This window comes from Brassica rapa, chromosome A03 (assembly GCF_000309985.2).
Source record: "Brassica rapa cultivar Chiifu-401-42 chromosome A03, CAAS_Brap_v3.01, whole genome shotgun sequence".
In the NCBI taxonomy this organism is placed as follows: domain Eukaryota; kingdom Viridiplantae; phylum Streptophyta; class Magnoliopsida; order Brassicales; family Brassicaceae; genus Brassica; species Brassica rapa.
The window spans coordinates 3,154,552-3,171,504 of NC_024797.2; the positions used below are offsets into that span (position 1 = coordinate 3,154,552).

General features: G+C 39.7%; 3 protein-coding genes across 4 annotated transcripts; 2 read left to right on the forward strand and 1 right to left on the reverse strand.

The window, feature by feature from the left end:
• Nucleotides 1-177: 177 nt before the first annotated feature.
• Nucleotides 178-6,133, forward strand: LOC103856189 (sister chromatid cohesion 1 protein 4). Of its 2 annotated transcripts, XM_033287267.1 has the most exons (17): nucleotides 178-440; nucleotides 677-822; nucleotides 904-1,165; nucleotides 1,245-1,342; nucleotides 1,431-1,480; nucleotides 1,777-1,829; nucleotides 2,096-2,195; nucleotides 2,287-2,809; nucleotides 2,881-3,288; nucleotides 3,383-3,521; nucleotides 3,833-3,969; nucleotides 4,068-4,138; nucleotides 4,295-4,873; nucleotides 4,962-4,995; nucleotides 5,169-5,283; nucleotides 5,375-5,504; nucleotides 5,764-6,133. In XM_033287267.1, the coding sequence occupies exons 2-17, from the start codon at nucleotides 699-701 to the stop codon at nucleotides 5,860-5,862; spliced, it is 2,922 nt and encodes a 973-aa protein (XP_033143158.1). In that variant the 5' UTR covers nucleotides 178-440; nucleotides 677-698; the 3' UTR covers nucleotides 5,863-6,133. The 2 variants fall into 2 exon arrangements, with proteins under 2 accessions (XP_033143158.1, XP_009131532.2); XM_009133284.3 differs by having other exon boundaries at nucleotides 4,068-4,873.
• A 102-nt stretch (nucleotides 6,134-6,235) lies between these two features.
• LOC103856190 (trafficking protein particle complex subunit 8) lies at nucleotides 6,236-13,920 on the reverse strand. Its single transcript, XM_033287265.1, is given in 29 exon segments — nucleotides 6,236-6,965; nucleotides 7,046-7,158; nucleotides 7,314-7,484; nucleotides 7,572-7,805; nucleotides 7,911-8,069; nucleotides 8,158-8,307; nucleotides 8,514-8,624; nucleotides 8,702-8,887; nucleotides 9,204-9,263; nucleotides 9,265-9,280; nucleotides 9,375-9,432; nucleotides 9,530-9,637; nucleotides 10,052-10,193; nucleotides 10,441-10,548; nucleotides 10,691-10,814; nucleotides 10,902-10,999; nucleotides 11,083-11,211; nucleotides 11,276-11,395; nucleotides 11,558-11,644; nucleotides 11,847-11,997; nucleotides 12,084-12,178; nucleotides 12,301-12,381; nucleotides 12,474-12,533; nucleotides 12,639-12,759; nucleotides 12,862-13,024; nucleotides 13,136-13,240; nucleotides 13,336-13,435; nucleotides 13,578-13,672; nucleotides 13,758-13,920. Coding segments are annotated over 29 exon segments (3,819 nt in total). The 3' UTR covers nucleotides 6,236-6,454.
• Nucleotides 13,919-16,946, forward strand: LOC117132574 (conserved oligomeric Golgi complex subunit 1-like; the record flags this gene model as incomplete). The annotated part of the gene is made up of 2 exons (XM_033287268.1): nucleotides 13,919-16,795; nucleotides 16,935-16,946. Coding segments are annotated over exons 1-2 (2,199 nt in total), but the record flags the coding sequence as incomplete, so codon positions are not given.
• Between the last annotated feature and the right edge of the window lie 7 nt (nucleotides 16,947-16,953).

The following is a 16,953-nucleotide window of genomic DNA, read 5'->3' on the forward strand; positions in this document are numbered from 1 at the left end:
AAATTCAGACAAGAATGTGTTATCAGACATCTTTAACAAACATACTGTTGGGCTAAGTTGACAAAAAGACCGATGTGTTGTTGGTCCGAATGGTCTTAATCTTAAATCTAAAGCTATGTAGGACCCACTCCTGTCCTAACCATTAGGAGTACGACTTTAAACTCGTGTTTCTTTTCCGCATCAGATCCCTCATTTTTATCAGAAATCAACTAAAGAGATCCATATTTCTAAAATTTGCATAATTATTACAATCCTCTTTCTCCTACACAAAAAAAAGTTTCTATTTTTCTTCTCACGGGCGAGTTTCGCTAATCTCGTGTCTGATCTCGTCACAGCAAAGAGTATTCGTCTAATTCTACTGAACTGGGTGTAGTTTCCGTGAATTAGGGTTTCCGCGAGGAGTTTTTGTTCAATCGAGCTTGAATTGGTGAATTTTTACGGTAATTGATCTTCCCTTTTGCTCTTATTCTACTTGCTGAAGCTCGTTGAAGTACTCTAGGACCTTCGAGTGTCTCTGGTCCGTGGCAATTTCGAGTCTTTGCTGTCGGGTTTAGCTAATTTTGGTTCTGTTGTCGGAAAGTTGGAACCTTTCTAGTTTTCTCTCACATGGATTTAATTTTTGGAGCTCAACTTGAAATTCTAACAAGTTAGTTCCTTTATTTGGTTAAAATGATAGGTTGGTGTGTGGAGGAGGAGGAATGTTTTATTCGCAGTTTATATTAGCGAAGAAAGGACCACTTGGGACAATATGGATCGCTGCCCATTTGGAGAGGAAGCTTCGTAAGAATCAGGTCGCTGATACTGACATCGGTGTCTCCGTTGGTGAGTCTGTGCCCCCATTACTTTTGTTCATATTCAAATTCACTTTCCTAATGTGACTACTACTTTCTTTTTCTGGAGCAGATTCCATTCTATTTCCGGAAGCTCCAATTGCATTGCGTTTGTCTAGTCATCTTCTCCTTGGTGTGGTTCGTATATACTCAAAAAAGGTGAATTACTTATTTGATGATTGCAGCGAGGCATTGCTTAAGGTAAAGCAAGCTTTCCGCTCTGCTGCAGTTGACCTGCCCCCGGAAGAATCCACTGCACCGTATCACTCGATTACGTTGCCTGAGACGTTTGATCTTGATGATTTTGAGCTTCCTGACAATGAGATCTTCCAGGGGTTAGTTTATCCTATAAGTCATAGTATGATTTTCAGAAGCTTTATTTATCCATTGCTCCTTGTTTTTTTTGTTTTGCAGTAATTACGTTGACCATCATGTTAGTACAAGAGAGCAAATCACCCTTCAGGACACCATGGATGGTGTTGTATACTCAACATCGCAATTTGGATTAGATGGTCAGTGGTCTTTTCATTCTTACCTTTCTTTAGTTTATGGATAGCTATGTTAAATAAGAACTCTTTTTTTTTTTTAATATGTTTCCAGAGAGATTTGGTGATGGCGACACTTCTCAAGCTGCTTTGGAGCTTGAAGAGGTATTTTCTTGTTTATGGAACATAGAGAGTATAATTTTTAGGGACAATATATAGGATAGGATAACCCTATAGAAAGATGAATAACTATGTAGAGGATGTTTTGGTTTACTTATGGTGCCCTGGACCGTGAAAAGCTTGTAATTTGAAGTGTCATATAGCATCTATGTTGTAGGGTCAAAATGATGATGATGTTTGCTTTTCCTAGTGAAGCTTTGCATATTTGAAACCGGAACTTCCCCTCTCTTATTATTTTATTTTTGGGTATGATTTCTTCTCATCCCTGTATTGTTCTGCAGGAAGTATTCCAGGGTAAAGATCTAATTGGATCAGATGATGAGGGAGTTCAAGGGTCAGTTTTTGTTCATTATCTATGCTTTACGCTTTGTAGCATAATTGCATATTTGCTTCTGCCTTTTGGCGCTTGAATGGGTGTTTTCAAGTTAGGTAACCACGTTTGTTAAATTTCATGACATCTGATAACTTGATTTTTATTTTTGTTCTAAGAGTGCATTGTGAACTAGAACTGCGCTTCTGTGTGTCCTTTGTTTCATAATTTGAATGTGCACAATACCAATCGATTATTTTACTTATGGTAGATATTTTATTTGTTGATAGAACTGATCACAATGCATATATGGATGCGGCAACACCGGGGATAAAGGATGATACGGTAGGAGTGTCTGAAGCGACTCCCAGAGATTTCAACCAAGAGCAGGTGCGTGCCATCAGATATATAATGCGCGTTACTAATAGCTTCTGATCATTCTCCTGGTTCAATATTTCTTTTGTATCTCTCTTTTTTAAAGGTTGAAGATCTTGCTATGAGGAATGAGTTCATCGAAGACGCTCAAGCTCCGCAAACCCCTGGATTAGTCGAGGTGCCAAACTCGTCTAGTGTCAGAGAGCAGCTGGGATGCGATGATCACATGGAGGTAGATGATTTAAATGCAGAAGAAGGTAGGAAGATCTCTGAAGAGCTGGATGCTAATGAGACGCATAAACCTGATGAAGACCTACCTTCTGAATCAGAGGTTGTTCCCATGGAGGTGGATAAGTCGCTGATAGATGAAAATGCCAACGCACAAAACGAGCCGGAGGAAGAGAGGCCAGAGCATGTACATGTTAGTACATCGCCATGTTGTTCTCACATGATCACCGAGGTAGAGGATCCTGGTCAAGCAATCACTGAGGCAGGAACCGATGATAATAATGTTGTAGCAGATAAGTCAGATGCTGTTCCCTCAGCTGAGTCCCCTGGAGAGCCTACAATGAATAACGCTGAGCATTGTCTATCCCAGGAACCAAAAGATCCTGGAGAAGAGAACCAAGGTTTGTCAAATAAAATGCAAATCACTAAAACCTAATGCAATGACTTATAATTTTTTTTTTGTTTCTGTCAGATCATTTTGCCATTGCCACTGAGGTGAATCAAGAAACAGATTCTAGTATACAAGGAGATGGGCAAGCGGACAGTAAACCAGATGAGCAACTGAATGAACAGTTGGTAACTGGATGTACTGATTCTGATTTGCCTGCACCTGAAAAGGTATTAGCTGCACCTGAGACTGAGAGACAGGGGGATGAAAATGGTTTCATGGTTGAATCTACACCAGATAAAGAAGACCCTGGCACATGCAACGAGGATGCAGGAAATAATAATAATAAAATTACTGGGAAAAAACGCACTTTTACTGAGAGCACCATAACAGCAGAAAGTCTGAACTCTGTTGAGTCAGTGGAGCTGATTCAGTCTAAGAGAACTGCAGATTCTGTTCCTGATGACGATGACTTGTTGTCTTCTATCTTAGGTATCAGTTTTCTTTTTTTCTTGTTGCTTTGTATGTTCTTTTATACATCTATTGCTAGCTTCCTGAATCAATGTGTCATTTTCCCCTTTTTCAGTAGGAAAGTCATCTTTTCTGAAGATGAGGTCTACACCTGTGCTTGAAATAGCAACTACGAAACGGTCACGAGCTGCTCCCCGTTCTACTGCCACAAAGAGGAAGGTTCTCATGGATGACCCTATGGTCTTGCATGGCGAGTATGTTTATCTATCTTTGGTGTTCTTATACTTGAGCTTTTATTTCATTGCTACTGATGTACCTTAGAAGCTCTTTTTTTCTAAAGCTGCAACCTGCTTTAGAACTTAGGTGCAAGATAGCTAAAGTTGATTCTAAATCTCTTGCTTTTTGTTGGGCCAAAAGTTTTTGAATGCTAATTTTTTTTCACTGTTTCTACAAATTGAAGTTTTGGTCTTTCTTTAGTCTCACACATGTGGTTAAGTTGGAGCAGTTTGTATAGGTTTTTGTTTATTTTCTCATCTATACGGATCTTTTCTACTTTCTTGTTTAGCCTTATACGGGAACAGCTGACAAACACTGAAGGCATACGCCGTGTGCGGAAGAAGGCACCTTGCACCGTTGCTGAAATCGTTATGCTTCAAAGGCAGGCTTTGGAGGATGGACTCTTGAAGGAGCCAATATTCACTGGTAATTTCACTTAGCAAAAACTAGACCGTTCTGCACAAGTTCTCTCAATTGTTCTTGTAGCCAACACAGGTGGTAATATTTTTGAATGATTTTTTCAGGAATGTCGGTGGAATTAGTATCTCTACACAATGAGCCCTTTGATCTAAGAGGAATCACGATAATTGAGAATGATGACCGTCATACTTCTGTTGGAGCGGTGGAAGATAATGAATGTTCTGCTCCTCAAACTCGCCCTGATGGTTCTGAAGAGCAACCTGCTGAGGCTCTTACTCACCCAGAGGACCAACAAAACATAGACCAACAGGAAGAAGAAGAAGTGAAAGACGATAACGAGCTTGGTGAAACAGCATGTGAGTTAGAAGTTCCAAAAGAAGGCGATGGAGCTGCTGCTGATGAAGTAAGTCTTGTAGTGAATGACGAGATCGGTCAAATGCCAGCCGAGGACAAAGTCGATCATGTAGAGGGAATAGAGGATTTACAGGTGGAAGGATACCATGATGGAGGTGTAGGCGGTGAAGATGTTTGTGTTATCGAAATTACTGAAGGTGATGTTGATCACAACGCCATTCTCAATGAGACAGACTTGAAGGTTGAAGATGAGCTTCCACATGATAAGAAGACGGATGCATCAGCTGAAGTCTGCGAGATTGGTGTAGACAACCAGACTCAATGTGATATCACAATTGGCTATATTGAAAATGGACACGTAGAAGCTGGTGATTTGGCTTTGGAAAGTCTCAACGAACCAATTGTGGAAGCAAAATATGATGGGGTGAATCCAGAGACAGAGCCTGATAACAACTACGAACCGCATAATGATGTGTTTAATGAGGAGGCTACTAATATGCAAAGTGCACCAGATGAAGATCCTACTTCTCGCGATGGTTTTATGAGATATAACGACGTAAGTTTTGTTTCATTGTGGCTTCATATCCTTATTTCAGTAAGACATGCCTCTAAATTCTTCTTGTGTTGTTCTCTTATGCTTGTAGGAAATGGATACAATGGAAGTGGCACATGACACAGGTTCTAAACCTTTTCGAATTTTGAATTTGATTTGTTCAAATTGTCTGTATGTTCTCAGTTTGAGCAATGGGGCTAATACTTGGTCATCATAGCATGATTTAGATTTGTGAGATGCTGTTATATCCATGATGTCTCAATGGTTTTACTTATAGTTTATTTCACACTGTCTTCAGGATTTTTGAATGTGGATGATGATGAAGTCGATGAAGATCATGAAGAAGACGATGGTATGCAAGAAGGTGATGAAACTCGTCTTCTAGAGAACAGTGGTTGGTCTTCTCGTACCAGGTCCGTACAGAATCATTTTTTTGCACAGACTATCATGTAAGAAACATGATGAACCTGAAAGACTGAAGACTATTATTCTCTTTTATTATAGGGCTGTGGCGAAGTATCTGCAGACGATATTTGATAAAGAAGCTGAGAATGGGAAGAGTGTTGTTGTAGCAGACAAACTTTTAGCTGGGAAAACCCGTAAAGAAGCATCGAGAATGTTTTTTGAAACCCTGGTATGTCCACAATACGACCCTAATCAAAAAAAAAATGCTCTGATCTTTCTCTCGAGAAAACATACTTGACCAGTAATTGATAAATACACATAGAATCTTACATGTTCTGGTTTTATGCTGCAACTCCAGATTAATTTGTCTGTTTTCCTACTGGATTGTTAGGAACTTAGGATGTTTAGGTGTAAGCATGTCTAAGTTAGGTCTTCATAAACTTGATCATCTTGTTGAATCTGTCTTTTATTATTTGCCAATGTTGCAGGTTTTGAAAACAAGAGATTATATCCAAGTTGAACAAGCTAAGCCATATGAAAGCATCACCATAAAACCGCGACCAAAACTCACCAAATCCATCTTCTAGACGGAGAGGAGTCTTATAGTTGCAGATAGGTAGAGTTTGATCCAGCCAGAAAATATCATCCTAAATGATTTTCATTCTCTGAAGTTATATACATTTTCCCTTTTCCAAGGCAATGTAGTAGCGATAATAGTGTCAGTGGTGTTGTAGCTAACCATCCAAGTAGCTGGAGGTCATTTATTTTACCCTTATATATATAACTTGTATGTATGTATATATTGGTGCCACCATGATCATCACCAGTTTATATTTGAGAGATGCTAATTTTATTTTCTCCCGTCTGTCATATTGAACTTGAGAATGTCGAGGAACCCATTTTTTACTGAATATTAATAATTTCATATTCATATTTTTGGAATCAAACAGAAGGTATAAATAATTGGAAGTAAATAAAATGATAATATCTGTAATCCTTTTATTCCACAAACAAAAGTAAAGCTGAGACCCACCTTTTTAAAATTTTGGTGTAATGTAAAATTAATCTTTCTCCTACCGAAAAAACATTTCTTGACAACAATTTGCTACAATCAAAATTGAAAACTCAGACGTAAACCATCAAAATGGATACACAGAATACAGAGAGAGCTATGAAAGTTCACTGAGACTGAAGAACAGTAAGGTAATAAGGATAGCCTTGGCATGTCCCTGATGATGCATCTTCACGCCCGGAGCGCTCCCAGGTAAGTTCATACGAAGAGAGATTGTAGATACCTGGAGAGAAAACCGATATCTGCAGCGGGACCTCCGTTGTTGACAATGGCTGGATTTCGACCTTTGTGGAACTTAAACCTGACCATATGAAAGGAGGTGAGCTTTCCATGGAAGATGGAGGTTTCCCTAGACGGCTCCCCATGACATCTGAAGTCAGTTTCATTTCCTCTGTTACATCTGGCACGTAGCGCCACCCGGATTGGTTTCCAGCGGAAGGAGTTGGTGTTGCTACGTCTTGTACGGAATCAATGGTGTTGAAGCTCACAGATGATATTCCATCAGATGTGTTTCTGATTACTAATTTTAGTTGAATTTCACACAAGGAGGTCGAGAAGTCGTGGTATATGGCTTGGGGACCGTCTAGGGACCACGATAGCGGGTTTGAGCTCCTGATTCTGTAATCGAATGATTACACGTTAGTTAAAAATAGGTTTCAAAGCTGAAGAAAATATACTGTTACGTGAATACTCTTTACCTATTGTGACATGAATGGTGAGACAGAATCTTTGGTATATCTGCCACTCCTGATGAATTGCTGGATTTTGCTGGGTGAGAGATTAGAATGAAGTCAACGGTATTGGTACTTAACTGTTTCAATCATACAAACACGAGTTCATTATGGTTTCTGATGATAGAAAGTTACCAGTGATGATGCTATGTTTAAGAGAAAATGAATGTTCCCTTGAAAAAACATCTCTACCGCATAAGATATATATATGTCCCTGAAAGAGGATTTCGCTTACCTGATCTGAGGTTTCTTGACATGACCTTTCACTTTCATGGAAGCTTGCTAAAGGTGAGTTAACGATATCAAAAAGTTTTTCGTCGTCATCCTGAGCAAACAGTTTTACGTCGGTTTGGCTGGGAGGAATGGACATGGTTTTCTCTTCTTCAGTCGCTGATCTTCTGTTATCCTGAAATTTAAACAATATTCTAATTTCAGACATGGAAAAGAGAAAGACCAACTAGCTACTAAATGAACATTTTAAGCTAATAGCGACCTTAATCATGAAGTGACATGATAAAGCTTGCCCGGGAAGCAGAGACTTGGAAGGTAAGATTGTATCAACACGCTCAAGTAAGGAGATACCCCACCGACACCCAACTGTTGACAACTGATGAATTTGGAAAGAATCTGAATTCGCACGGTTCAGTATATCCATACGCACAAGACATTCTTGCAACTTTGATGGAGAGGGAGTGATTTCGAACGAGGTCTCTAGAGATGGCAAAACCTATATAAAAATGTACGATATAGAAATGGTTCAGATTGGTTGGTCAATGCAAATATTGCCTATAACATAATGAAGGTAGAAACAACCAGCCTAGAGATTCATCACCTTTAAATTATAATGCATCCTTAGGGTGCGATACTTCATGATGCTTGATACATTTTCCATCTCATAGTATATTGTGAAATACAAAGATATCGTTCCTGGGATGGCAGCTCGAAGCCAGAGAGGCCACCTCAAAGATTTATCTCCTTGCAGTGACACATCCTGAAAAAGAGCAACATTCAGAACCATGTTAGAATAACCTGACATGCACATTTACCTGGAGGCTTGAATAAAAAGGTTAGCCACGGACCTTTGGAAATGAAAATACACTACTTGTTTCACTCTTCACAAAATTTTGTTCATGGCCCTTCTTTAAGCAATCTGGAAACTCCGTTGTCACCTCTTCTTCATGATTTCCAGGATTTACAAATCTTGGATGGCTAATCTTCATTTTAAGATTCTACAAGGACAGACAGACTTTTAAAGCTCAAAAATAATCCAGAGAATAGCTTAGTGCATCACAATATTCGGTAATCAAGCAAGAATAAGTAGATAAGCCAGACAATGACAAACTAAATTAATACACAATAACAGAACAAAAATAAATTTTACTGGCTAAACGGTAGAGAATATGAATGATAAGGGTTGATCATAAACGAAAACTACCTTTATCGGGAATTCCGACTTGTTTTTTAACTCTAAAACAAGATAACGTAGATCTCCAGCATACAATTTCTCAGGCAGATGATCAATTGAACCCAAAAGCCTGGGTAGACTCTGCACAGTCAAAATTTCATTATGTTAGACGTCGTAGCAAATCTTACAAAATTAAACCGTAGAGGAAAAGTTTGCACCTTGATGACCAAAAATTTCAAGGCATCAGTGGGAGTAAGTTTGTTTTTCCGTCTTCCCTTGTTAGTTTTTGCCTTTCCAGGGGCAGATTGGAAGTAATGCACACCTACAACAGAACCAGACAACCTCCACCTTACACCGACAATTTTGAGGATACCTTCTTCACTGGGGGTAACCGTGAGTCTCACCTAGAAGAAAAAAGTTATGACAATAAGTCAAACGTAAACAGCAGCTGATAAAACCATCAGAGATTCACCAAAGGATACAGTAAGCAAACGGAAGATATAATAGTCAGAAGTTAAAAAGGACCAAGGCAATTCAAAACTGTGACTACAATCAAGGTTAGTAGCAATGAGGTAAAGCCAGCAATCACAAGTGAAACATCAAAAAAAATTAAACGTGTTTCTCTATATATACACAAGAAGATGAATAATGTCAGATATAGAAAGAGTAAAAATATTAAAACGTGTCAATCGATCTATGTTTTCAGTTTAGCAGACTCACCAGTTTTTTCTCGCCTCCGCCTAATGTTAAGTCCACTTCAGACAAAGTGAAAGAAGAAAAAACCAGATGTTGTACCCCTGTAGTATTGTTGGTAAAGACGTTGCAGCTTAATCATTCAATTGTAGATCAACAAAGTTAAAAGAAACCTGAATGAAGAGATTAGCTGCTTACTGATTATGTTCTGCGGAACTCTCGGTCCCCAAGCTTATGCTACTTGGGTGTTTATCAACTTTACAAAGTCCAAACGTTTGAAATAAGTTTCACATCTATAAACCGAAGGACGTAGAACAATTCCAAAGTGAACATCAATATTATAAACAGCTTACCTTTTAGGTCATCAGAATTTGAGGTAAGTTCACAGATGAGAGATACGCTTGTTATAGAAGTAGAGATTAGCAAGGGATTCCTAAACTCCAGATCCACTTTCACTGACTCTGATAACAAAGAAGTACAAGTAAAAATCCACAATTACAAACATTTTCAAACATACTACAGCAGAATATCATGTCCTCCTCAACAATATGGCCTGAATTTATTGACAAACTAAGAAATCCCTCTTCCTTGGCAGAGGCACAACTGATAACATTTACAGATGCTATGATATGACTAATGAGGAAATCTTATACTCCGTGCAGAATTATCACAGCTGGGCGTTCCAAAAATATACATTTTTTCAACATCAAAGCATGTCTAGATCAAATTGAAATGTCCTCCTGCTGGTACGATAAGGTAGACCAGATTTTGCGTATTAGTGTGCATAAGTTAAGTGCAGGATAATGAAGAAGCTCCATGATTCAGGTAAACATCGAATGCAGCTAACAACATTAATGAAAAAGATGTAAATTCACCTCCAGCCACACAAACATTGGATTCCTTGTATTTCTTTGGTAGTAGCTTTGACTGTAATTCCAGCCAGTTTGACTTGCCAGAATTTAATGATGGAATGATATCATCCTCCAGTGACTGCCAGATGCTCTCTTGTACAAGAACCTGACCATGACACGTAAATAATATTAGTAAACAACAGATGCAAATTCACCAATAATGAAAAAGAAAAAATTCAGGGATGCACAAATATTATTTATTTGCAAGTATTATTTGCAATTAATCCAAAAAAATTAACCAGAAATACTGATATCAGTTATGCTGTTCATAATGAAGTAAAAAGGCAAAACATCCGAGGAAGATTATGATGGGTACCAATATGTATCTTCCAAAGAGTGAGTATGCAACTTACAGAAGCTTGAGATGCATAAGTGCGATGGTCTTCATATATAACTTGAAGAGACGACATATTAATAAATGGTAGTTGAAGTCCCACCACCTCGTGCTTCATTCCAGTTTTCTTCAGAATGACAAAAAGTAAGAAGTTATTTTGCATAGTCAAAGAACAAAGAATAAAGACCAGGGGTAACTAGTGGAAGCACTCTATTATTCTCTGTGCAGCTTCAGTAACGCGTATAAAACAGCAGGTATAAGCTAGGCACCTTAACAATCTCGAAAAAGTCTCTGAGAAAAATCTCTTGGGTTGCCTTGGATTGGTTGCCACAGTCCAGTACTTTGAGCATATTTCTAACTGCAACATCATGCATCCCAACAAGTGCGTACCACCTGAAAAGGTAATTTCATAGCAAGTCTTAGACCACAATTTCCTAAACATCACGCCTTAGACGTACATTCACAACGTTTAAAACTTACCGTCCAATATGAAAATGTACATGGTCTTTGATATGGCTCCATGTAGTTGATTCATAAACAGAGATTGCACTTCTATATGTACGAATTGCATGGCTAACCTGAAAAAATAAAATAAAAAGTGTATTCTTTAGAATGCAAAGCATCTACGAAGCTTGATCCCTTTCAGCAAAATGACATGTACCTGATCAGAGTTTTTATAGTGGTCTCCTGAGAGAACTAGATGAAATCCATACTTGTTTAACATCGCAGGCTTAGTTAACACGAAGCAGTAAGAAGCTTGCTCTAACATGACTGCGGCGTGTAATGGTTCCTGAAAAAATAATAAAGTTAGCAATGGTATAAAGTGCATATGTTCTGAGGCATAAAAGAAGCACCTCTCCACATATGCGGAAGTAAGCAGAAGCAGCTTCTTTGTACTGGTCTCCAGCTTTTAGCATCTCTGCCCACCAGAGCCCACATCTCGTAGCATTTTGAAAGCCAGACCTCCCAAGCTTCTGCATGAGATTACAAGGACATGTTACAGCATGTACTACCGCGTCACTTGCTCAAGTTAAACCATTACTATTTCAGTTTCAAGTTTTGCTTATAAAAAACTAATTCAAGTAAGCGAGGGACATTCACTGAAAGAACTGTTTTAGGTGGGTTATAAAACATACCAGATAAGTGCTGAATGCATTTTCCATGCAGTACTCAGCTTCCTTTTTTGACTGGTCTGAGATGAAATATGCAAGTCCCATCATTTCCTTCCCAAGCATACATGAGAAGATGAGTTATTGAAGCGACCACAAGTAACGAGCAATGGAAAATAAAGACCAAAACAATCGGTCTGATGTGGCTAACCTATACGATATGTTAGATTATATATATATATATAACGAGTATTGATTAAAAATAATGCCACCTGAATACCTACATAGAAACACAATCATAAAGATGTGAAGCTACCTGAACACCAGCATAGTGCTTCCAAGCTTTATCGAGCTTGTAATCGGTTGATATTAAGCGATAGCTTGACAATGCAAGTTCATAATCATGCAACATGAAGGCGTAGTCACCCAAAATTCTAATTTGAGATTCAGTGGAGCTAAATGTATACCTTCAAAAATGAAAAAAAAAAATAGTAAGAGCTTATGATGACGTCAAGGAAATCATAAAAGGAGCAAAAATTTCAAGAAAGCATACATAGAACCTTTGGTTGAATCCGGAACATCGTCTTTTCCTTTTCTCCACCATAAGTTTTTTATTTGGTTTCTAAGTCCTTTCCTTGTTGCAGAAATCTAGTGACACAGCAAAATGCAAACTAAATGATATGGAAATAGAAAAAAAAGAACAAAGTAAAGCATACAGAAAACGTAAAGCATGTTCCCACAAGTAACTTTTTAGAAAATCTAAAGCTAACCTGTTGATTAAGATCTCGAACTTTCTGTTCCATGTAAGGAATTATATGCCTCGATGCAAACTCTTGCATCAGATCTTTGATCTACCTCGAATATACCAGGAGAACTAATAGTGTTGGTTAATACATTCCAAAATATTCGAAAGGCGTGAATATCATCAGAAAGCGAATGTTACCTCCACGATATCGTCGCCAGTGAGAGCACATCCAAGTTTGTCGGCCGAAACACTTGATTTCTTTCAGAAAAAAAAATAATAGTTAAAATGTTGAACTTACAAAAACATGGATTGATATATGAATCATGAGCAATATGTTGGATAAAATACTGATGAGAGGCTTACAAATGAAGCCCAGGGATTAGCCTGATGTTCCACGTTCCCCTCTTTAGATGAATTAGTGCAAAGTAAGTTGCACTCATTGTTCCCAAATGTACTTCTCATCTCAGACAGAACTTTAGACGTTCTACAGAAGAAATTACATCCCGGTCAACTAAAACCTTACATTTGACAGCCATATAGTTATAATGAGAATCATATAATATACTATGTAGTAAGGAACAGTTACCTCTCTGTTGTGGCATCCTGATTGTCATGCACCAACAGGTAATGCTTCAAAATCTTTGGGTCCATTACACCATCATTAAGCAAAGAAGGTAATCTATTGGTGTTGAAAAGATCTACAAATTTGTTTACAGGTTGTTCGTCTTTTGATGAAACAACTAAGAGACCTGAATAACACATTTAGAATTGTTCCGTACACAACAGAAAAGTCTATTAGCAAACCTAGTTTAAATCATGAAGCCAACAGCAACGATTTTGGATTTTCTATAATGTCTTACAAGCCACAGGATGATCAAAAGCCTCATGGTCTGAAAAGGACAGTGTACGGATAAGTTCCTTATTGTAATACTGAAACCATGTGGGTGCAATTTCAGACTCTGGATCTGCAGTAACGGAAAGACATCAGCATTAGAAAAGCAACCCGGTATGATAAGAAAAAAATCTCTTAAAAGGCATAATATTGAATAGAGATACTTACTAGAGAGTATATCAGTAATTTGAGGAGGATCAGATTTCAAATCGTCAAAAACCTTCTCCCCAGCTTCAGTGATAACATGTTCTAGCCGTTGCTTTGCAACCTAACCATTAAATAACCATAATCAAGTGGAAACTCAACCAAAGATGCTGAATGGAGGAGACTCTAATACAAACATACACCTAACACAAAACAATCCTCTTCCACGTTGCGTTCTAGGTAAGAAAGCAAGAAGCTTTACATACCTCCACGTTTGGTTGTTTGATATCTGAGGCATTAAACAATCTGAGCGTAAACTTCTTCAGCCGATAAAGCTGATCGCCTGATGTCCTAACAGGAACTGCACAACATATATAAACCTCGAATTAATAGTTTGGTGAAGTTAGCCGTTGAAAACGAATAATAGAAGCAAAGCGAGTAATCACCATCGATATTACTGAAGTTGCAGAATGGCTTGAGCGTTTCCACAAAGGATATCCCGTTCTTGAGGAAAGTCTCTTCGACGAGAGGCGTGCAGAGAACCATGACAACTGGACTGATCTCTTCCAAGAGCATTTTCCCAAGCGATGAGTTCACCGGCTCCACCATTCTCTACAAATCTCTTCACTGTACGTCAAAATTATCTCCAATCCGATGTCGGATCGGGTAGATTTTAGAGACGGTGGGAAGCAATACTTAGAGATCTCCTCCCTACGAGCCAATCAGAGCTACGACGCTGGAGTTGATGGAGATAGATAGGTTTGAAGATCTATGTAAATGACGGAATGTGAAATACGGGGAGACGCAACGTTTATGATACAGTAAAACGAAATATCGTATCAGTTTACGGTGGAAATCACCGGAGATGGAGGGATCGTGATCGGCGAAGAGATGCAGGCAAAAGTCTATTGGAGAAGAAGAACAACAACAATAACAATTTCATCCACTAATTTATTTATTTATTTTATCTAAATGCCCCTTTATTATGGTAAACATTACAATAGCGCCCAGATTTAATGATCTTCACTATGACTTACCAAACCGGACCGGTTAGCTTCCGATTCGAATTCTTCTATTGCGAAACCCAAACCGGGGTAAATACGTAATTTGATAAAACGCTTAATTTCTCGTCGTGTTCGTTTCCACAGCAATGGCAGAAACTCAGTGCACAGAAACTACAAAATCAGATCTTGATTCCGGGAATCCGAGCAAAAGCATCTCTAGATCCGATCAGATCCGCTCCGTTTCTCTCCTCCTTCAACTCAGTGGAATGCATTGCTAGAATCTAGAGAGAACCATGAGAATGTCATCGGCTTCTGCCGCCGTTTCGCTCGGAAGCAGCGGTCAAAGAGACGCTGAGTCCCTCCTCCGCTCGAAACCGATGTCGGAGATCCGGAGCGTGGAGTCGGCGACTAGGAAGAACATCGAGGACAAGAAGGAGGAGCTCCGGCAACTCGTCGGGACTCGGTACCGAGATCTAATCGACTCGGCTGACTCGATCGTGCACATGAAGTCGCTCTGCGAGTCGATCTCGGCGAACATCAGCTCGATCCACGGCAACATTCGATCGCTCTCCTCCTCGTCGGAAGCGAAAACCCCCGCGCTCGCTATCACTGACCCGGCCCGAGTCAATGTGTATGGGATCGCGTGTCGGGTCAAGTATCTGGTGGATACTCCGGAGAATATATGGGGCTGCCTCGACGAGTCCATGTTTCTAGAAGCTGCTGGGAGGTACATGCGTGCTCAGCACGTGCAGCAGAGACTTGTTAAGTTGGAGGAGGTGGATCAGAGTAAACTGTTGGCTAATTTTCCGTTGCTTGAGCATCAGTGGCAGATAGTGGAGGGCTTCAAGGCTCAGATTTCTCAGAGGAGCCACGAACGGCTTCTTGATCCGGGTTTGGGGTTGGGGGATTACGTGGACGCGTTAACTGCTGTAGCAGTGGTTGACGAGCTTGATCCGAAGGGAGTGCTTGAGCTGTTTCTCGACTCGAGGAAGACTTGGGTTCTGCAAAAGCTGAATGCTTGTAGTGGTGATGATGCTGGGAGTGTTGTTTCGGTGTTTTGTGATGTGTTGAGTGTGGTTCAGGTTACTGTGGGACAAGTTGGTGAGCTGTTTTTGCAAGCGTTGACTGATATGCCTCTGTTTTATAAGACGATTTTGAGTACCCCTCCAGCTTCTCAGCTGTTTGGTGGGATTCCGAACCCGGAAGAGGAGGTTGCGCTGTGGAAATTGTTTAGAGATAATTTGGAATCCGTCATGGTTATTTTTGATAAAGTTGATATTTCTAAGGCCTGTCTGGCTTGGTTGAGGGACTGCGGTGGAAAGATTGTTGGTAAGGTTAGCGGGAAGCGTTTGATTGAAGCTATTGTTACTGGTGCAGAGCTTGGATCAGCGGAAAAGTTGATAAGGGAGACCATGGATAGTAAAGAGGTATTGAGTGGTAGTTTAGATTGGCTTAAAAGTGTTTTTGGGTCTGAGATAGAGCTGCCTTGGAATAGAATCCGGGAGCTTGTTCTGGACGACGATTTGAACCTGTGGGATGAAATATTTGAGGAGGCCTTTGTGGAAAGAATGAAATGCATTATTGACTCTAGATTTGAGGAATTGGCTAAAGCTGTCAATGTGGCAGAGTCGGTTCGTGCTTTTAGCGAGATCACTGATGAGAAGATCAACTTCCAAGCATACTTAAACAGACCTTCTACAGGTGGTGGTGTCTGGTTCATCGAGCCTAACGCTAGGAAACCTGGTTTTATTGCCGGAAACAAAACGTCACCTGAAGAAAGCGACTTCCAAAGTTGTCTAACGGCGTACTTTGGTCCTGAAGTTAGCCAAATCAGAGATGCAGTTGATCACCGCTGCCAGAATGTTTTAGAAGACCTCCTAAGCTTCTTTGATTCAGAAAAGGCAGGTCCGAGGTTAAAGGATCTTGCTCCATACGTGCAGAATAAATGTTATGACAGTGTCTCAGCAATTCTCGCAGATGTGGATAAGGAACTCGAATCTCTCTGTGCTGCCATGAAGAAAGGGAACAACGACAGCGAAGCAATTCCACCTGCTATAATAATTGAGAAATCTCTTTTTATGGGACGCCTCTTGTTTGCATTGCTGAACCACTCGAAACACGTTCCCTTGATTCTCGGTTCTCCAAGATTGTGGTGTAGAGAAACTATGAATGCAGTTTCTGATAAGTTGTCATCCTTGTTGAGGCAACCAAGATTTGGCTCGAATACTCCAGGTGCTGCTGACAGCCCGGGAAAGCAGTTGCATGCCGATCTTAGGAAGCAGAGTTCGTTAGCTGTTGCCGCGCTACTTAAGGCAGATGAGAAGACAAGTCCGAAATTTGAAGAGCTTAATAAAACTATGCGTGATCTGTGCATTAAGGCTCATACATTGTGGATACAGTGGTTATCGGAAGAGCTCTCCGCTATTTTCTTGCGTGATCTTACGATTGACGATGGACTGTCTGCTACAACTCCTTTAAGGGTAACTAAAAACGATCCTTATCCTTTCTTCTTAGCTGTTTTGCATTGATATTAGATATTCTGAAAAATGTACATAGTTAGTTAGTTGTTCACTCTTGTTTGTTTTTGGAAATTACTGACTCTTTGAAGTGATAATGCAGGGGTGGGAAGAGACAATCA